General features: G+C 35.3%; 3 protein-coding genes and 1 long non-coding RNA gene across 12 annotated transcripts; 2 read left to right on the top strand and 2 right to left on the bottom strand.

Annotated features, from left to right (window-relative positions):
* Window positions 1–3,674: 3,674 nt before the first annotated feature.
* Window positions 3,675–8,455, bottom strand: LOC106403329. Of its 8 annotated transcripts, none has more exons than XR_007324963.1 (8): window positions 8,117–8,450; window positions 7,912–7,959; window positions 7,794–7,829; window positions 7,584–7,708; window positions 6,991–7,458; window positions 6,769–6,883; window positions 6,579–6,665; window positions 5,964–6,494 (listed from the first exon to the last, which is right to left on the bottom strand). It is a non-coding gene; the product is annotated as an uncharacterized LOC106403329 (long non-coding RNA). The 8 variants fall into 8 exon arrangements; XR_007324958.1 differs by lacking the exon at window positions 7,912–7,959 and having other exon boundaries at window positions 6,991–7,330; window positions 7,441–7,458; window positions 8,117–8,439; XR_007324959.1 differs by lacking the exon at window positions 7,912–7,959 and having other exon boundaries at window positions 6,991–7,324; window positions 7,441–7,458; window positions 8,117–8,439.
* A 3,207-nt stretch (window positions 8,456–11,662) lies between these two features.
* On the top strand, window positions 11,663–14,876 carry LOC125588797 (PWWP domain-containing protein 3-like). Its single transcript, XM_048760622.1, has 2 exons — window positions 11,663–11,880; window positions 12,057–14,876. The coding sequence occupies exon 2, from the start codon at window positions 12,063–12,065 to the stop codon at window positions 14,745–14,747; it is 2,685 nt and encodes an 894-aa protein (XP_048616579.1). The 5' UTR covers window positions 11,663–11,880; window positions 12,057–12,062; the 3' UTR covers window positions 14,748–14,876.
* Window positions 14,877–17,045: 2,169 nt separating this feature from the next.
* On the top strand, window positions 17,046–18,313 carry LOC106404573 (homeobox-leucine zipper protein HAT5-like). Its single transcript, XM_013845288.3, has 3 exons — window positions 17,046–17,510; window positions 17,597–17,836; window positions 17,918–18,313. The coding sequence occupies exons 1-3, from the start codon at window positions 17,409–17,411 to the stop codon at window positions 18,110–18,112; spliced, it is 537 nt and encodes a 178-aa protein (XP_013700742.2). The 5' UTR covers window positions 17,046–17,408; the 3' UTR covers window positions 18,113–18,313.
* Window positions 18,314–18,842: 529 nt separating this feature from the next.
* LOC106402662 (RING-H2 finger protein ATL46-like) lies at window positions 18,843–20,448 on the bottom strand. 2 transcript variants are annotated; one of them, XM_013843441.3, is made up of 2 exons: window positions 20,214–20,448; window positions 18,843–20,075 (listed from the first exon to the last, which is right to left on the bottom strand). In XM_013843441.3, the coding sequence occupies exon 2, from the start codon at window positions 20,058–20,060 to the stop codon at window positions 18,996–18,998; it is 1,065 nt and encodes a 354-aa protein (XP_013698895.2). In that variant the 5' UTR covers window positions 20,061–20,075; window positions 20,214–20,448; the 3' UTR covers window positions 18,843–18,995. The 2 variants fall into 2 exon arrangements, with proteins under 2 accessions (XP_013698895.2, XP_013698894.2); XM_013843440.3 differs by having other exon boundaries at window positions 18,843–20,123; window positions 20,214–20,447.
* Between the last annotated feature and the right edge of the window lie 791 nt (window positions 20,449–21,239).

The following is a 21,239-nucleotide window of genomic DNA, read 5'->3' as shown; positions in this document are numbered from 1 at the left end:
CACATAAATATTCTGCGGGAGTTGTGACAAACGAATTTCTCAACGGGACATGGATATTCATGTACCAGGCTAGAAACACACCTCTTACGCAAGAAACATGTAAAATGTTATGTCTCTGTCGTAAGTGCAAGAATACCAAGTTTGCTCGTAGTGAAACGGTTTGGAAACATTTAGTAAGTAGAGGATTTACCCCACATTACTACATTTGGTTTCTTTATAAAGAGGGTGATAGTAGGAATGAAGCTAGGAGTAGTAGTCACTTTGAAGATGGTGGTAATAGGGAAGAACCGAGTCATTTGCATCCTGAAAGTAGTTACCCTCAGGAAGATCATGTTGTAGATCATGATAGGATGCATGATATGGTTACATGTGTATTTCGTGAAACAACCTCAGTAGTTGCTGCAAAAGTAGAAAATGTAGAAGAACCTAACTTGGAAGCGAAAAGGTTCTATGATATGCTAGACACAGCTAATCAGCCAATTTATGAAGGTTGTGGAGAAGGTCTTTCTAAATTGTCATCGGCACAACTAGGATGATGAATATCAAAACTGGTCATAACTTACCTGAAGTTTGTATGGATGCGTGGGCTGAGTTGTTTAAAGAGTATTTGCATGAAGATAATTTGTCTGCTGAATCTTATTATGAGATTCAGAAACTGGTTACCAGTTTTGGCTTACCTTCTGAGAAGATAGATATTTATATAAACAACTGTATTGATCTACTGGAGGAAAGATGTGGAGTTGTTGGAGTGTAAATTTTGCAAGAAGCCTCGATATAAACCGAAAGGGCGTGGAGGGAATAGGGTACCGTACCAGCGGATGTGGTACTTACCTATTATGGATAGGTTGAAGAGAATATTTCAATATCAAAAGACTGCAACAGCGATGATATGGCATGCAGAATATACTCCGAAGGAAGACGAGATCAATAATCCTTCTGATGCAAAAACGTGGAAACACTTGAATTCAGTGCACCCTGATTTTGCAAGTAACATTCGCAATGTATGGAAGACAATACAAAGGAAAGAGCAACACTTCGTGAAGTGGTTGAAAACACAGGTATACATCACAATATAATTAATTATGAATTTAGTAATTATAATTTAAATTAAACATTAATGAAGTTATATATAATTACATGTTGATTATGATGATCCATTCTATCCTACGTGGTTTTACGAATTGATACAAGATCCGGTCTCTAAGGTCACCACGAAACCTATGTATTTCACACGAGGCTACACTTTTCACACTTACGAGTATGGAAGTCGGCGATCAACGGTGAACTATGAAATATGTGTGAAAGGTGAAACAAATTTCTATGGGATCTTACAAGAGATCATCGAAGTGGAATTCCCCGGTTTGGTGAAGATGAAATGTGTCCTCTTTAAATGTGACTGGTTCGACCCCACCTTCAATAGAGGTGTTCGGTATAGCAAGTTTGGAGTTGTGGATATCAATGTGCATGAAGGTACAACAAATTTGAACCTTGCAATGAGACACTGTAATTTGGAGCTTAGAAGTGTAAAATGTATATATAACTTAAGATGTTTGGGGTTTGGGGTTTTGGTTTTAGGGTATAAACACATATCATCCCTAATTCGTCGTAACTCATAAACGCGGGTCGTCTCTAAATCGAAGTAATGAAAAATCGACCCTATGTCGTCTTAACATTACTTCTAAATTACGACGATCTCTAAACACGGGTCGAACCTAAATCGTCGTAATCTTAAAAAATGCGGGTCGACTCAACCTAGTCGTTAAGTTGTTGTTAAATTACAACTAAATTACATCCACCTATTCCTATAAATATGCCATACTCTCTCATTCTAAAGATGCACAAGATAAAAACGAGAAAACATTTAAAAAAAACTGAAGCGAGTGTCCGGTCACAAGAAAACTTCTTATCAACTCCGCTTAGCTTTTCCTCGGCTTCTCGAGCTGAGGAAAAGCAACGCGGAGTTGGTAAGAACGGTTCTAGTAACTGTGTAATCCCTTCTGTTTTTTAACTAATCGACCCTACATCGTCGTAACATTACGTCTACATTACGACAATTTTAAAAACGCGGGTCGTCTCTAAATTGTCGTAGTTTCTAAAAAAGCGGGTAGTCCCTGAAACGTCGTAATCTTTAAAAAACGCGGGTCGTCGATAAATCGTAAGAATATGCTGGATTCGCCCAGTGGCACTATAACTAGCAAAGAGTGCCTAATCCCGTGAATTACTTCTGAATAGTAATTTTACTACTAGGTTACGATGAAATCAAATTGTCTATATAAACTTGAACCCCATCGCCCTCACGCAGTTGCTCCTTTGTCTCTCTCTCTCTAGCATCTCTTTGTCTTCTCTCTAGGTACAATTTTTTTATTTAGTTTAGGTGGTTAGTTTAGGATGAAATTAGATTAGGTTTGGAATTAGTTTAAGTGGTTAGTTTAGAAACGAAATTAGATTAGTTTTCTATTAACAGATTTAAATTTTTTCTAATAAAAATTTAAATTTGTTTGTTTTTTTAACAGATTTATCGATATGGTTGGTGGTGGTAGGGGGATACTTAGGGACAGGCCCACCTATGGAACTACATTCCTCGGTGTGCAGGATGATCCGTCAGCTCCTAGTAGCTCTGGTACTGTACCCGCACCGGAATTTGTCCATGAGAGCCAATCTCAACGAAGATCACCGCTGGCGAATCAGCAGTCTATGCCTCTTCCTGCATCGTATGTGCCTCCTCCACAGCATCTACAACATCCTCCGCAGCCTCATCCACCTCCTCCAGATGCTTCCCCAGCTCCTGATGCTGCTCCAGCACCTGCTTAGAATTAGCTTTTGATGATATCTTCCACTTGCTCAGCTCTTTTCTGCAATCTCTGATCCGATTCGATACTGGAGCCCCTAAACGTTTACAATTCTTGGACCATGCTCTCAATACTGCACTCCTAACTTCAGGCTTATTGAGCATGCAGCTATCAAATCTAAATGTTCCTTTTTACCTTTCATGAGAATCCAACGGACTTAGCAGAACTGGTCTATAGTCAGACTTACACATATCCTTGACAGATCTTTTGGAAACAAACCTTGGTCTCTTATATTCCATAACTTATTTCTTCTTCCTGCCCACATGAAACCATTACCAGAGCTTAAAACTTCCACCATCTCACGCACCTCCAACATTTCTGAGAAGACTTTGAAAGAATTATCACTTTGTCGCCTTGAAAGAATTAGAGCAAGCGCATCCAAGAGAAATTCTCACACATCCCAAAAAAAAAATAATAATAATAATAAAAGCTGGTGAACTTGTCTCGCCACACTCCTTCCGCATGAACCCGGGTCATCACTGTTTAGCGGGCCCCACGCCACGTGGCGGCCCGCTATTGATCATTTAAAAAAAAAAAAAAAAAATCAAATGAAAAAAAAAATAATAATAAAAAAATCAAATTGTGAACCCCAACCGGGGGTTCATTAATGCGGTTGCTCTTATGTCACTTCGACTTGGTCTTCTAATCTTTTCATCATTGTTTAGGATCTCATTGAAATCACCTAACGTTAAACAAGACAACCTATACCTCTTATTTTATATTTTTTTTAATTTTTAAATTTGAAACAACTATATGTGTTTTATGTGTGAAATGGGATAAATGGTAACATAAATTAAAATCTGAGTCAGTTTAGAGCTAACCACATGAAACATTCATAACCTTAGATAAAATAATGATAGGTTATTAGTGTAAGCTAACAAAAAAATACAAAAAAGTATAAATCAATGCATACATTTATGGTTTAACTTGTTGGCCTTTGAGAGGCGAGATATACACACCACACGCGATAATTTTTCTTTTGACTCTTTTTCAACAATCTTGCTCGCTGAGGAGCCATTTCGGGTCTTCGATCGACGAGGTGACGAGTATTCCTTTCCTCCTTTGTTTCTTCTTTCATTGGTGATTGTGGAGATATGATGGATTAGTCGAGGTTCGTGTGGTTCTACAATGGCATATTTCTTTCTTCTCCGTCTATGGTTAGGTCTTTGGTGTGACATACCTATAAGAAAGCGATGCCACTCTCGTGGCTAGTTGGTGTTGATAGATGGTCCTCGCTGCTCGTGCACTGTGGTGTGAATCATTGCAATGCATATATTAAGATATTTACATATATGGTAGTTACTCACATAAATAAAAATAAAAACCCAATAATAGAGAAATATAACATTTAAAAAAACATTTTTAAGGTAGAAAGGAAAATAAAAAATATTTTCAAATACTTTATATATATATTTGGTAACAATATTATCTAGATTATCAGAGATTTATTCATGATCAATCCATAGAATATAGTTTCTACCACACAAACCGATAGGTTTGAAAACATATTCGACTAAGTTTAGCATTTTCACTTGTTTCAACATTGCATATTCAAATTATTTTAGAATAATAGGAAACCGTAAAAAATGCATTCAACCTAACTTAGGAGAACGTTGAGAACAAAAATATATTTAATACTAGGGCCGGATATATTTTATTAGTGATTTAGGTTATTATTTTTTGTATGTTTGTAATAGTCATTTTTTTATTTAAGAGTACTGGCATTGTTATGTTGTTGGAGCTTCAAATGGTTTTCATGTTGTTTCCTTTTACAAAAAATTTGATTCCGTATTTGGTATTTTATTTGTAGTTTGTAATATTTAGGTTTAGAAAGATTTGGTTGTGGGTAATTTTTTGTGTATGTTATAAAAGTAATTATCATTCATGTTGAAATCATAGTTTTTCTGGTGATTATTTGAAGTTGCATTTCTTCTTAAAACTAAAATGTTAAATTAAATGAGAAGAAGGTATTAATGCAAAGCAAATAAAAATAAGAACACATTGAAACTGGAAAATGTGAAAACTGAGTAGTGTCCGATGAGTATAGGCACTTGTCAGTTACCGTAAAACCAACACTAAGAATTTCTCCATTTGTTTATAGTAATAACAATCACTATATCGATTTTCGAGATTTTTGAGATGTGGTGGCATTGTAAAGAACATATTAGTCCCATAACGCTTCTTTTTCAATATAGAAACGCCGCATAAGGAACATTTGATCAATCTCAGCATTTGTCTGCCCAAGACATGTTGGTTTTCTGTTGACGATCTATAAATTTCATGCATTCCTCATGTTCTTAAGTGCATAACAAAATTATAGCATAAAGATAGTTACCTCACCACAGTTGTTGTTTTTTTTTTCCTAAAAATAATTTTTGTATAGATTAAATAAAGATTTTCTTGCTTAATCTTATATACTGATTTTTACAATCATTCATCTAAACTGAACGGTTTTGAGATATTTTAAATTCTCTATGTTACAATTAAAATAAAAAGCAAAGAAAAACACATTGGTTAAGTGTGTATAATTGGTTTAATAATTGTTCTTATTTGAGAAGGTTTGGTTATATATGTATATTTGATATATATTTTTTTTTATTTGGAAGAATTTGGTTATATATGTGGTTTGAATTATTATGTTCGTGATTGTCTTCTTATTTTGTTTTTAAATAAAACTATTTGATAAAAGAATCTTCAACTTCAGTCTCATTACAATTAACTAATATTCATAATTTGATGGTTCAGATAATTTCAAACCGGATGTATTTTCTTTAATTTAGTAATATATATATATATATATATATATATTATATACATATTGATCTTTTGTTTTATTTTATATCTTTTTCATTTATACTCTTATATCTTGTTGTTGTTCGTTTATTTTTTAAGACTATGTGAGGAATGTAATTTTTTGTTTATTGTTTAAGATATATATTTTATTTATTGGAATTTGGTATGTTCATTTGTTTGACAGCGTGATATTATAACTCGTTGGTCATGTGATGTCTACACCAGAATATGAGTTTATTGGTACCTTTGCATTGTAGTTGTATTTAGAAAATTAAATTTGGTCGACAATTTTGGTTATGGCACAACAAATATAGCATCAAATGTCCTAACGAAAGTAGATTGTTAAAATAACCAAATGTATGTGTGTCCGTAATAATTGGTATAAAAGAGAAGGTTTTCGTGATTAAAATTCTCATTTTCTGCAAATACAAAACCTTGGTCCTGACTGAGTAATTTCTTCAAAAGTGGAGACGTTGGCCATGTTCGTTTACGTGTCGCGCGATCGGTTATGTGTCGCGCGACTTGCGACTTGCGACCTGCGACTAAACATGCGACCTGCGACTAAAACTATGTTCGTTTACGTGTCACGCGACCTGCGATCTGCGACCTGCGACCAGTCGCGCGATCAAAATTTTCTTAATTTTTAGTCGCTGTTTTTTCGGGCGACTTAAATGGGAACCCGCGACTGGTCGCGCGATCAGTCGCGCGACATCAAAACGAACAACAACTGCGACTTGCGACCTGCGACCAATCGCAGGTCGCATGTTACGCGACAGCAAAACGAACAACAACCTGCGATCGCAGGTCGCATGTCGCAGGTCGCGCGACATGTAAACGAACACGGCCGTTGTCCTGTAACGAATGTCGTCTAGTTAGTGTTTTATTTTTAAAAGCAGGTAGAGCAAAGTAAAATATGTGAAAAACATTAGTGTTAACCTTTTGGTCTTGTAGATCCTTGAATATCTCCTTGTATAAAAGGAAGTGGCTGAGACTCCTATGGGTTTACTCCCGGTCGAGATCAGCCTTTGTATAGGAAGTTATATTTCCAAGTAATTCAAACATAACTTAATTCAAACATAACTGAGGAATATAGTGGACGATTCTATGTAGTGTGATAGTTACTTACCATGAGATGACCAGCTTCGTAGGCTCGCATGTTATGGAGTTTGGTCATCTCACCACCAAAATCAACAAATAGACCCTCATCGTGTCATCAGCTAATGCTCATTTCCACACGGTACCTCGATAATTAAAAGCTAAAGCCAAAGCCAAATCCAAATCCGTATGTGGGGTCTCTATTTGTTTTTTTTGTTGGAAAACAAATTTAAAGCCAAATTGTCCAATATACCTGAGCACACCAATAGCTTTAGTGTTATTGCGGGACACGAAAGTGAATGAGATGACAGTTCGTTGGAGCTTCCTCGTGTACATGAAGCAGGAGACATAACACCTTCCTCTTTCCATCTTGATTCCAGTCACCTTTCCAGTACAGACAAAATCAATTTCCGTACATTGCAAACTCATGAGAATCACATACAGAGTATAAGCTTTCAGTACTTAAAACAAATCAATGCTGTACAACCTGAGGCTTGGCTGTGAGAACGAACTTATTCAGCTTAGATATGCTCAGTGGTTCAACCTTGGCGTATCCCCTCAGCAAAGAAGGTGCGGGGTTGTTCCAACTGTTTCTAGAAGCCAGCGTACAGCGATGTGAAATATCACGTGAGAGGGCATTATGTAGCAGTATCACAACAAACCGAAGGTGAATGTAGTAACGTAGGAATCATCAAACACTTACCATTAAAGAACAGACGGCCTGACAAGAAAATAATTCATGGTTGTACCAAAAACATTTAGGTAGTCACATTTAACCAAAAGCAAGAGAATTTGTAATAGTGAGACGTAAAAATTGTTGATTTAAAATTTGAGCAAGAACTATACCTCCTACAATCCTAGGATTTATGCTAGATGCGACAACAACTCGCGGATCACCCCCAAAACCTTCAAGCTTGCTGTGAAACGTCACAGCTTGTCATTCAAACAGGCTCAGAGTCACAGACACGTCACTGCGTAGGGGTAAACATAAATTTATTAGAAACTTCTATTGAAACGTTGAAGTCCTATCAGTTAAAGTAATGGGTGTCGGCTTACATTCACGGTGGCTGCCATGAAAGTGGACTGAAACAACTGTGTAAAGAAAGAACCATCAACAAACGTATCTAAATATCTCAGTGTGAAAGATTCAATAGATATCTGAATTGAAGAGTACCGAAAAACTTTTTTTTTAAAATGACCATGATATATAAGATCATAACACCTGCGAATACATAGATTAAACAGTTCTAAATTTATGAATGTCAAGGCCGGCGAACTGGAGAAAAACAATAGACTTGACATTTAAGATCTAAACCTCTGGAAACGTTTAAAGAAAAAAAAAAGATTGGTAGGATGATTTCGATAGTAGGGATACTAACCTTTTTATACTCGAATCTCCACCGCTTTGCAAGAGCGAAGCTAACATTGAATGTTGATCGTGGAGGATGGATTTAAGGAGAACTTTAAAATGATGAATCCGTAACTGGTAGATTTCTGGATCGGAATGAAGAAGATGAAGCAACTGAATCGAAACCCAGAAGCCCTTTTTTCAAAAAAAAAAAAAAAAAATCTGAATCGAAACCCTAGGGTGTGACCCGATATCGATATTGCGACGGCGAAGAAAGAAAGTGTCAACCTATACGATACAAAACGACGTGTTTATTGACTTACTCTTTATTAGAATAGGCTTCATACAGCTCACCAAATATGCACAAAAGCTCAAACGAAAATAACTATCTTCATGGTTTGCAAAACCTAACACATACACCATGAATAATCAAAAGCCCATACGATGAATAAATGAAACGGAGCGTTTCTTTCACATCGACACGTGTTGGCTCGGCAGCGCACCACTTTCTGACGTAGATTCCTACGTGGAGGGCCCATGAACGATGAAAACACTCATTTATATAATAAGATTCCTCAAATGTGAAATATATCATTAAAGTTCTTTCTTTCTTTTGGTAAAAGATTCATATCATTAAAGTTGGTTACTGATTCTAATAAATGTACATTGTTTAACAAATCATAGAATACAATTTCTACTATGATATTTTGGGGAAAATCACATAATAAACCTTCAAAATAGCACTTACTGACACTTTAAACCTTGAACTTATTTAACTAACATATTAAACATTTAAGTTGACTTTTGTATCATAATAAACTTTCAATTTGGCTTACTTGTTCATCAAGTCAAAATTGTGACATGTTTACCTGTAAAAATAAAGATGACATGTCAGTTATTTATTTATTTTTATTTAATTAGTAAAAGAAATTAACAATAAATAAAATTAAGAAACATAAATAAAAATTATAAAATTACAGAAAAATTAAAAAATCGAGGTTAATAAAAATAAAATATTTTATTAAAATTTAAATTTTCTAAATGCAATTTTTACAAAAAAAATAGATTCTTGAACTTTTTATGTATCATCAAGTCAAAAATAAACATAAATAAAAATTATAAAATCCATAAAATTCAAAAATCTAATTTCTTAAAAACCAAATAATATTATCTTAATTTGTTTATTTTTAAATGCAATTTTTGTGATTTAAAAAAAAAACAAAAAATCATAAAAAGCACTAAATTTTTGTTTAAAATAAATAATTTCGATATATCACTATTAACAGTAGCAATGTTTGTCATATCACCATTAAGAATAACATTTTTTTAGTTTAATCATTTAATTTGATATGCTTGAAATGGTGATATGTTCGGCGGTAATTTCTGACATATGGATAATAATGGTTTTAGACGCTATTATCATTAGGGATATGATCAAAAATATTACTCTTAATGATGATACGACGAAAAGTGTTCCGGGTGGTAATGTTTGAAATTATTTATTTTTCAGTGCAAATATTTTAGAGCTTTTATATGCTTTTTTTTTAAAAAAATAAGTTATATTTTTTAACAAAAATTTCATTTAAAAAAAAAAGTAAAAATTGAAGAAAATATTATGATTTTATTGAATTCGATTTTTGAATTTTTCTGTAGTTTTCTAATTTTTATTTTATTTTTATTTATGTTATTAATTAAATAAGCAATTTTAAAAAAAAACTGACATGTCACCTTCTTTATTTTTCATAAACTCGATTTTTTAAGTTTTCTGTAATTTTATAATTTTTATTTATGTTTCTTAATTTTATTTATTGGTAACTTTTTTTACTAATTAAATAAAAAAATAAAAAAACTGACATGTCACCTTCTTTACAGGTAAACATGTCATAATTTTTGCTTGATGAACAATTATGCCAAGTTGAGGGTTTATTATGATACAAAAACGAACTTGAATGTTTAATATGCTAGTTAAATAAGTTCAAGGTTTAAAATGTTAGTGAGTGCCATTTTAAAGGTTTATTATGTGATTTTCCTTATTATATTGTTTAGAAAATGACATCTATTTTATGTAAATAAACAAGATTAGATCCAGAAAACACTACTAACTTGATGTGAGTTTCTTATACTATTTTCTTTTTTTCCTTTTTTTTTTGTCAACTTTGCTTTTTATTAAAGCATAAAGGCCCAAGGCCATAAGTTACAAGTAGAATCAACCCATCCCATTATCACAATCAGACTAGGCGAAGCCCAAATTTACAACATAAAGTCTAAGAAAACACATGTTCTTTATAGAATAAACCTAGTTGCATAGCAGCCACGTGTATCTTGATGAGGCAATCGACGTTTCTGGATCCGAAGAGAGCACCGTCAGTTTGAGTCGCCGGAAAACTTACCGGCTAGTTGATCCACTTGACCGTTTCTCCTTTCCCTGCTCGCCGATAATCTCAAAAGATTCTTCTTTAGAGAGAGAGATGCAAGGCCTCGCCAGAACGCTTTCAATAAAGAAAACTCCATCCAATCTGATCTTGCTTCAACTTCTCCATGCTTATCAATCATCTTAATTTCAAATCCACAAAGAAATACTCCGCTTTTTATATTGTAGAGCGAAGATTGATTCCTTATTTGAGAAAGAAATCAAGCATATCTAACGTGGAAACTTGAATCTTCAAAGACTAATCGGAATATCAATTTGAAAAGGAAAGGGAAAACGGATTTCTACACAACAAAAATCGTCTGAGCAAAGGGACAGTCGCCAAAGCGAAGCTAAAATCCGATAAGCGGAAGGATAGATCGATCAAAGATCGAATATATAACACCAAATTGATCTAGATCGATGAATATATACATCAAAACAAAAGGAGAGTTGGTGACCGGCGGCAATAACGCCTCCGGCCACCGGAATTCAACTGTTACTTAGAAAATTAGAGAAGAGAGAGAGAGTAGATGAAAACTAAACAAACAACTTCAATAATAAAATTATTTTTTTATTTTATTAATTAAAAGGGTAATTACAGGGAAGATATGATAAATAAAATTTTATTTTTGTTAGGACAATAGTAATGAATCTTTGTTCTATTTTTTTTTTTAATTTTCTCAAATAATTTTTTTTTCGATGGAGTACAAAATAGATAAACACTAAATTGCTAAAATCACTAAATTTAGATGCTGGTAATAAAAGCTTTGTGCCTAACTCAGTAATCAGATAATCAATACTCCCTAAAACGGCAAAGATAAGTGTCGTTTCCCGTTCAAAGTAAAGGATCTCTTTGCTTTTACTGCCGCTAAGTACACACCGTCGGAATACTGACATGTGTGGAGCATCGGAAACTTGTGATGCGTCATCTATATCCCATCCCACTAGCGTAACAGCTAACGTGTTTTACACGATCCAATACTTTTCCGCCACGTAAGAATCTGGATACCGACGTATCGCATACCAACCTAATAAGTATGTAGTGAGTAGGTTATAGGGTTCATACTCGCGCAGCTGTTGTTTCATCTGCTTGTTAACGTGAAAGCGACCGGTTGAGTAATTGCTTTTTCTGTTCTTATTAAAACAAGTAAAAAAGCCATTAATACCGAAAATACCCTTTTTATGTGTCTTAATTTCCCAAAGATTTGCGCCGCGTTACAACCCTCAAAGTTATATCTCTTTCAAACCAAGAGAGAAAAAGAACAAGAATTTTCTCATGAGATTCTGATTTTCTCGTTGTGGGTTTTGTTCTTACGAGAAATCTAAAGGATTCACTTCTGGAAAGTTTTGTTTTTTTTTTCCCTGCTCGAGCTAAGATTATTCAGGTGATTTTACTTGTTTATGTTTCTGGAGACGTTGTTTGATTCTCATGAACCCTAGTTTTTGTAGATGTTGTTCGTTCCTGGTGAAGGGTTTTTGAATTGTTTGTGTGTGTTCGGTTGTTTTTTTAAAAAAAAATTAGTTTGTCTTTTTCTGAATTATTGTTGTCGGAATGTTTTAGGGAAACATGGAGATGGAAACTGTTGAGGGAATCGGTGAAGAGACAAGACCGAGAGCTAGTTCTTCAGAAACTGGGTCAGCTAAACAAAACGACGTCGCCGCCTCAGGTGAGAAAACCCTAAAAGAGAACGGTGTTAGGGTTTCTGAAAACGGAGAGCACAAGGTTGCTGATGAGTCTGGTGTTATCGAAGATTGTGTGATGAATGGAGTTTCGTCTTTGCTAAAGCTGAAGCAAGATGTCAGTGATAATAGTGATGCCAAAGATGAAGATGGTGAAGAGGAAGAGCATGGATACCATGTAGGAGATTTCGTTTGGGGCAAAATCAAGAATCATCCATGGTGGCCAGGTCAGATATACGATCCATCAGAAGCTTCAGATTTGGCGTTGAAGATAAAGCAAAAGGGGAAGATGCTTGTTGCGTATTTTGGAGACGGGACATTCGCTTGGTGCGGTGCCTCGCAGTTGAAACCGTTTGCAGAGAGTTTCAAAGAGTGTTCTAACGTAAGCAGCTCGAGGGGCATTGTAACTGCAGTGGAAGAGGCGGTAGAAGAAATGGGTAGACACATGGAGCGCTTACTGATACGCGATTGCGCAGTGGAGCTTGATAACCGTGTTGTTAAGAATGCTGGGATAAAGGAAGGTGTTGCTGTTCGTGATGTGAGAAGAGAGATGATTTCTTCTTTGCTGGTTGGTAAACCTGAAGGGATTCTTCAAGATGTTAAAGGATTTGCAGAGACGGTTAGTTTCAGCGGTTTGCTTGAGCTTGAGATTGTGAAAAGGAAGGTGTCTGCGTTTTTTCGGTCTAAAAGAGGATATGGTTTGACTGAGTTTCCTGAGGCCCAACCAGTCCCGGGACTTGAAGATAAGAACAATGATGATGATGATGATGATGAAGACGAGGACTTTGATGATGGTGGTGCTAGACGTTCAACCGTAGAGAAAGGAAAAGAAGAAGAAGCGTTGGTCCCTGAAGAGTCGATTCAAAGACCGTTAGAGAAGTGCTCAGGGTTTCCTGATCACAGGCTGCAGCACAGGAGGAAGCAGAAGAGTATTGCTGAGATATTGGAGAATGAGTCTTGTGCTAAGGTGAGATTTGAGATAGAACCAGATGATGGAAAGGGGAAGTCGAGTAGGAAAAAGGTAAAACGCAGTGATGAACTTGTAACCACCACCAATCCGAGGAGTAGAAGAATGAAAGAAGTTGCTTCAATTAAAGAAGATATCAAAGGCAAAAGGAAGAGGAAGAAAAGGGACGAGGAAGGGAGTGGAGAGAGAGAAGAGGATGAAGCAGATAATGATTCAACTCCGTTAGCTTCACTGCGAAAGAGGGCAAAGGTTGATGATGCTTCAACTGCTGGAAATGGGGAGACCTCCACACAAAATACAACAAAGAGAGAGAGGAAGAAGAGCAGCAAGTACTTTTCGCCTGAGTTCTTGTCAGATTTTTCATCCAAAGGGAGAAAAAAGACCAAAACCGAACCTGAATCTTCCGAAGTTCCAAGTCAGAGCCAAGGAGGAGAGCTAATGGCCAATGCAAGGAATAGCCTCGTGGTGGTGGAAGAAGAGGATAATAACTCTTGTGAATTATTACAATTGGAGAATGGTGCAGGTCATCAAGAACTGTCAGAGGAGCTTAGTAACGCTGTCGATTTTCTGAGATTGGGAGCTACAACCGAGGAAATTCGGGATCTGATTCGTGTATCTGCTCTTGGTACAGAATATCCGAAAGACAGCAGCTCAAGAGACATGGTAAGAGAGTTCATGTCCATCTACAGAAGCTTCGCATACCATGAGGGTGTTAACAGCAAGTTTCTAGGGAGTTACAATACTGCAGATACAGACAAGGAAGAAATGAATGGGACAGGCAAAGCTGAGGAGATTGAGCAGACTGGAAAAGAAGAGAATGAGGCAACAAAGAAACAGAGAAAACCAAAGACACCGACATCTAAGAAGCAAGCTGATGAAGTAGAAGAATCCCGCAAAGAGGTGACTGAGACAACAAAGAAAGAGAGAAAACGTAAGAAGCCTGAATCAGAGAAGAAAGCTCATGAAGAAGAAGAGTCTACGAAGAAAGAGAGAAAAGCTAAGAAGCCTAAATCAAGGAAGCAAGGGGATGAAGAAGAAGAGGCGAGTGGGTCAACGAAGAAAGATAAAAAAGGTAAGAAGCCTAAGTTTGAGGAAGAGGAAACGCCCAATGAGTCTGGGAAGAAGGAAAGAGAGGGAAAGACTAAGAAGCAGGAATTTTCAGGAGCTGAGCTGTTTGTTACATTTGGTCCTGGTTCAACTCTACCTAAAAAGGAAGCGCTTATTGAAATCTATGGGAAGTTTGGAGCTTTGGATGAAGAGAGAAGCTATGTTTTAGACTCCAACTTATGCGCCCGTGTTGCCTTCTTGAACGTGGACGATGGAGAGAAAGCCTTCGAGTCTTCACTACAGAACTCTCCTTTCGCTTCTACTTCCACAGTTAAATTCAGACTCAAGTATCCCAATGAGAGAGCAGGGGAGAAGAAAGGCGAAGCTGAAGCTGCAGAAACAAAAACTGTGGAGATGGAACACTTGAAGAATAAGTTTGAGGAGATGATATCATTGGTGGATAAATCTCAAGGAAGAATGACTGAAGAAGTGAAAGTGAAACTCGAAGAGGAGATGGTGAATTTGCTTGAGGAAGTAAGAAAGATGCCATTGTCTTAGGATTATGTTTTTATCTTGGTTGAGACGTTTACATGAGATTGTGAATTTGCTGCAAAAAGCAATGTCTTAGGATTATGTCTCTTATGTTGGTTGAGAATTTTCAAGAGACCTTTACAGGTTTTTAGGATATTTCTCGTCTTCTGCAAAAAAAAAAAAAAAAAAAAAAGACGAAACTCTTTCTGAAGCTGATGATACTTATTTTATCGTTGCATAGGTACAAATTTTGAACAAATGTCTTTGTCTTGCCATTTGACTAACTACCAAGTTTGAGAAACTAAGCACATTCATGGGCTTTGGGTAGTACCATTCTCTTGAAGGGTCACTGATGCTGTAATAGTGTACGAGTCCAATAAGGTTGGTTATTGTTTTGGTAATAAGACAAGTAGGCTATGATTTCTGTTGTGTAATCATTTGGAGCTTGATCATCTCTATGAATGTGAAATACTATTCTTGGAATTTGTCATCAATACAGAAGTACAAGTAGATCTCAGCATTACAACATGTGTTTACATTTTCTTGATTTAATACATGAATATACTGAGCTTATTTTTCTCCATTATACATGTAAATCTCGGCAACACGCTTTTGTTCATCTGTAATATATCTGGCGAAGTTTGTATCTTGAAATTTTGAAATCTATCACTTTTTAATATGCTGTTGGAAAGAAAACTTGGGAGAGCTTGAAGTTAGCGTCTACGCTCGATCACATTGGTAATGTGGCTCAGATCTCTACTCTTTCTGGTTCTGTACATAAGAATGTTGTGATTGTTGAGACTGAGTCCGAGCTAGAGTACTCTGAATTTGCGGCAATGTCTTGCTTTGCACACGGTTATTTGCAAGAAAGGAATGTCGCATACGCTAATTGCTTTTATCTTATACATGCTTTCTTCACTCCAGACTTGCATTCAACACAGTTACTAGATCATAATGTAGATTTGCAAATATATTTATAGAATATCTGTAAAACATCAAACATTCATTTTTCCTATTGTTGTAAACGATAATCAAAAGTTAAAGATTAAGTTAGAAAATATGTAGTGACCTAATTGTTAATAAACCTTTTTAATGAATGTAACTAATTATATTTTCAGAAAATTGTAATATATTCAAATCATGCAATATTTCAAATCAGCATCTCCTCTAGACATTATTTGCAAAGTGATTTGTATATGTATCATCACCACATTCATTTTTAACAGAAAAATGATCACATGCTTTTGAAAAATATGACATGGCATGAATGTAATTATGACATGTACAATTTTTTTAAAGTCTTATTTTTTTCGGCAAAATTTTTTAAATATAGTAATAACTAATAACTCTTTCATCATCACTAAAGTAAACTTTCAATATAAGTTTTTTGGCATGATCTTTGAAATATATTAAAAACTAAAAATTCATATACCACCACTAAAATGATAAATATTACATTAATAAAAGATAAGATATAATTACATCTATTTCTTACATTAACTTATATATCAATATAAGTATACATTAACAAATACAAAACTAAAGCAATACTAATCAAATGAAAAATTTTGATAGTTAAATGATTAAATTTTATTTAAATCTATTGGTTAATTAAGTTAATTAAATATTGATATTTAAATGTTTAACGTCTATTAACTAAAACAAACAAACATCTAAATTTTTATAGAATTTATATATTTAAATAGAGGCATATTTAAAACTAAGGAATAAGAGATATTTAAGATAAATACAATATAATATAAATACAAAAATCATTTTATTTTGAAGTTTCTTGATAAGTTTACCAATTTTAGTCTTTGTAGAAATTCATTTGAACAAAAAATATATTAAAATACATAAATTGCGTATAACGGGTGATAACACTTTGCACTTGCATGTGATAACAACAAAACCAGTCATGCCCTTGGAAGTATTTTTCGGTTGATTTGTTCTAATTCGTTTTTGTCTGAAGTTTCTTGATAAGTTTCCCAATTTTAGTCTTTGTAGAAATTCATTTTGTTTAAGTTTTTGGAAATGTTGCTATTATAATCCTTTTAATACAGAACAAAATACCATTTTGTATAAGTGATAAAAACGATAAGAATGAATATGTGCTACGTACATTTAAATTCTTTTCTTTTTGAAGAACCGTATATTTGCTTCTTCTTCAAAGTTCCAGTTATTCTCTCTTTTTTGTCACTTTCTTTATTTATTCTCCAACAATTCGTTTATTCTTCAAAAATTCAAAACTATGTACAAACCGCGTAACGTGCAAAAATGTAATTCCAAATCTCTCAGTATAAATACAGTCGCCACTCTTCCTCCTCCTAAGCTTTACCCGCGAAGATCTATACACAAATCTAACTCAAGAAAAAAAAAATAGCTTGATATATTCTCTAAGATGAATGAAGATTCTCTCGGAATGTCTCTATATTAACTTCCATCTTTCATTTTGATCTCCATCCTCTTCTTGATTTTCTTGTTTCTTGATCTGTTTTTTTTTGTTCTTTCAAAAACGATGGGACTTTGCCTCTGTTTGTTAGCAACTCCGGCGACATTGTTGTGGACGACGAGTTTCTTCCGCCACAAACTCTTGATTCTCTAACGAATTGTTTCATCACATAATCCCACTTAGATTCGCATTTTAGGTTTTAGTTTCTTCCTTTTTTATTTACTTTAAACATCTCAATGGATCCCAATTACGATCAAGAATCAAGATCAAGATCGGCTCCAACAGGTGAAATCGATAATCAACCGGCTGAGAAAAAGCGTCGACTAACGGTTGAACAAGTAAGTATATGATAATACAAGAGTCAGAGAATGAAACGGTCTTTGCTACTTTAGTATTTTTTTTTATTTTTTTTTTAAATTGTTAGGTGAATATGTTGGAGAAGAGCTTTGAAGAAGAGAATAAATTGGAACCAGAGAGAAAGACTGAGCTAGCTAAAATGCTTGGATTGCCTCAACGACAAGTAGCTGTTTGGTTTCAGAATCGAAAAGCTCGGTGTAAGATCAAGAAGATCGAAAGAGATTACGATGTTCTCAAGGCTTGTTATGATTCCCTCCTGGCTAAACATGAATCAGTCATCTCAGAGAATGAGAAACTCAAATCTAAAGTAATAGCAAACGCTCCTCTTAGTATGGCTTTCCATTGAGCTCAGTTTCTAACATGCTTCTACGAGACTTTGTGTTTGCAGGTCTTCACTTTGACTGAGATGCTTCTTCCTGCAGCACACCAAACCCAAAGAAACCTCCAAGGCAAGCTTAACTCTAAAGGTGATGATGAAACTATGAGCTCTTCCACAGCTTTAGTTCCATTGGCAAATGACCATTACTTCACCAACGTTGATGAATCATTCGGCTGGTGGGTTTGGCCATCGAATCTTATGTAAAAATCTGAGAATCCAAGATCGGTGTAGAGCACAAGAGAGAAAGACTTAGTATTCTATAAGCTTACGTTCTAAACATGGGCAGAGGTTGAATAGACTAGTATAGAACATATTGACATATGAGAAATAAGAATGTTAAAAAGCTATTACAATCACTATTTTAAATAAATATATTATATGAAAATCTACTAAAGTTTCTACTAATTGTTCATTTTTTTATTTTTTGAGTTCTTATTTATGTACATTCAATCAAAATCTAGTGGGTGGTGGTTTATTTTACGAGTCAAAGAAAAACATATTGACCCTACAACAACCAACATAAACCATTAGAGCCACAGACTTTTGAAATTAAAGTAATTGGTTTATGCAAGATTTCATTTTTGTTTTGGGTAACACAAAGAGGCAAAAACTCTTAACCTAAACCAAAGACTAGATTGTGTGCGACCACAAGTCAAAAGTTCTAGTTTGTTTTCTATCCATATAATTGAGTGTATATCACTTTAAATTCCAACACTAATCAAGAAAACTTAGAAAAATATACAAAAGTAAATCATATGTAATCAAGAACCACCATCATGTATACAAAGATATGTATATTCAATAGTGAATTTGTTGAGAGAGTAAAGTATATTGAAAAAGAGGAAAGAAACGACGAGAAGCAGTGATTCTAAAGTGAAGAAAAAAAAAAAGGCAAAGATAATAAAAATAAAGCTAAAGCATCAGTCTTTAGGAATCCATTAACTTTGATCTCATATCATTAACAGCCTTTTAAGCAAAATATGTTACAACAGATGACTGGCAAACACCCCCCCAAAAATATAATCAGTAAATCTTATCAATGATTCAAATTGGAAAAAAGAAAGAACAAAATATACTACTACTACTACTACCTTTCGTCGTTCTCCAGCTTCTTATGATCTTCCATCCATGGAAGTTTTGGAAGATCATCAACGTTAAGTGAGGAAGAAGGCAACCTTCTCTGATCATCTGAAGAGAACTTATCTTTCTTTGGCCACAACCAAATCTTGGAAACCGAAAAGCTGTCGCCTTTAGCCACAACACTATTGATCTTCTTCTCTTCTTCTGATGATGATGAGTCCCCAATCTGCTCCTGAGATTCTTGGTCTTGAGGTTTCAAAAGCCGTTGCCTATCTTTGCAAAACGGGACTTTAAGCTCAGAGTTACCGAGTATATACTGATAAGAACCCATTGAGAAACATCTCCTCGCATCAAGATTACTACTACTAGTCTCTCCACCAGCAGCAACAAGACCATCATTGTCAAGCCTCTTGAACTTCCCTAACCTCACCGGTAAAACCCCTTTCTCCACAACGATTTCTTGAATCTCCACAGCTTTCTCGGGTACACGCTCTTCGTCTTCCCCTATATCGTCGAAGTCAAACATGGGATTGTCCATGGAGAAACCAGGGGAGAAGAGAGTGCCACGACAAAGAGGGCAAGTCGAGTTTGACTGAAGCCAAGTGTCAATACAGGTAAGATGAAAAGCGTGGCTGCACATTGGCAACAACCTCAGCTTATCTTTCTCAGTAAACTCGCAGAGACAAACGGCGCAATCAAACGGCTCCTTGGAGGCACCAACCATTTCTTTGTAGTGGAAAACAGGCAAAGCGTCGATGAAAGCTTGGTCAAGACCAGAGTCATTGAGATGGAAGAGCTGTTGAAGCTGTCTTTGAAGAGCATCACTAGTTGAGATCTCAGGGTATCTATTAGGCCTCGAAGGACGCTTTGTGAGAAACCTAACGAGCAGATGAAGAAGGCCAGAGATGAAGAACAAGACAGCTAGAATCACGATCACGAACATAACCGCCGGGCTGATTCTGTTACCGCAAGAAGACGGTGGTGGCGGAGAGAGAATTGGGTCTTTGTAAAACGGTGGTGGGTACGCAAAGGTGCCGTCTTTTTGCTCAACTGCGAATCGAACCCAAGACATGTTTGCAAGAAAGATCTACAAGAAACGAGATTCCACCATAGAAGAAGATCTCAATCTCAAGATCTAGACAAAGGAGTTAGAATATCAACAAGAGCTCCAAGTTAAGTGGAGGAAGAAGACGATAAGATCATCAACATCGAGAGAAACACTCACCTCAAAGCCCCACAGATTCACGTGAAGTAAGAACCCTAATCAAAGAGGGCTTGGTTCTTCTTCTCCTCTGTCAGATTTGCAGAGGAAGAAGAGAGTTAAAGTTAACTCTATTTCTCTCTCTCTCTCCTCACTCTCTCTCTCCCTTAACCTTTTCTTTTCTTGAGCTTTAATGGTGGAAATAGAAAACCACAAGAAAATGGCAAAGTGATGTTGTAATTTTTCGAAGTGGGAGGCAAAGTTGGAAAACAACATGTAATAAGGAAATAAAGCAAAACCTTTGAAAATGAAAAACAAAATTAAATTAACTTAATTGTAGCTTTTAGATTTGGGACCACGTGCATAGATGAGCGAGTTCATGTCAGATGGTCAACTCCGAAGACAAAAAAATGACGGTTTCCTAAGTCTTTGGTCTTATGTAAGTTCCGTACTGGGCCGGACCACACAGCCCAGTTATATCATCCAAATCTAACCGTTGGATAAGCGGACACGCGATCTGATTACCAATTCCGATTCGATTTTATTTTAGTTAATTTGGTTCAGGTTCGGTTTTTGTTTTTGGATGTCTTTATCAATCATCATCATAATTGGAGGAAAATGTTCGAATGGAAGTTATATCCTTCAGTTGGATGGTTGAGCTAATCAAATACTATTAAAACAGGAAGATAACCTATTGATATAGGTGTGGTCCAACTATTTTAATACAATTATTAAAACCTCTTATTAATCATTTAAGATAAATATTATACAAAGAAAAACATATATATGACTAAAGACACAAATATAAAAACTAAATTTCAACAAAAATGTAAAACAAAAAATATATATGCCCTTAAAATGACGGGTCAAAATATAGTATGGATTAAAAGAGAGAGCTATATAATGGCTAATATGATTCTTGTGGTGTGTAGTATTGCTCCAAGTCAAGTTGGATTTCTATTTATGGAATTTAACTATTTTCATATTGTCTTCCACTGATAATAACTTCTGTTCTAAATAAGATAAACGTTACCATTTACCAAGCGTGGT

The sequence above is a fragment of the Brassica napus genome, chromosome C6 (genome assembly GCF_020379485.1).
Source record: "Brassica napus cultivar Da-Ae chromosome C6, Da-Ae, whole genome shotgun sequence".
In the NCBI taxonomy this organism is placed as follows: domain Eukaryota; kingdom Viridiplantae; phylum Streptophyta; class Magnoliopsida; order Brassicales; family Brassicaceae; genus Brassica; species Brassica napus.
This window is presented reverse-complemented; position numbering and strand designations above follow the sequence as displayed.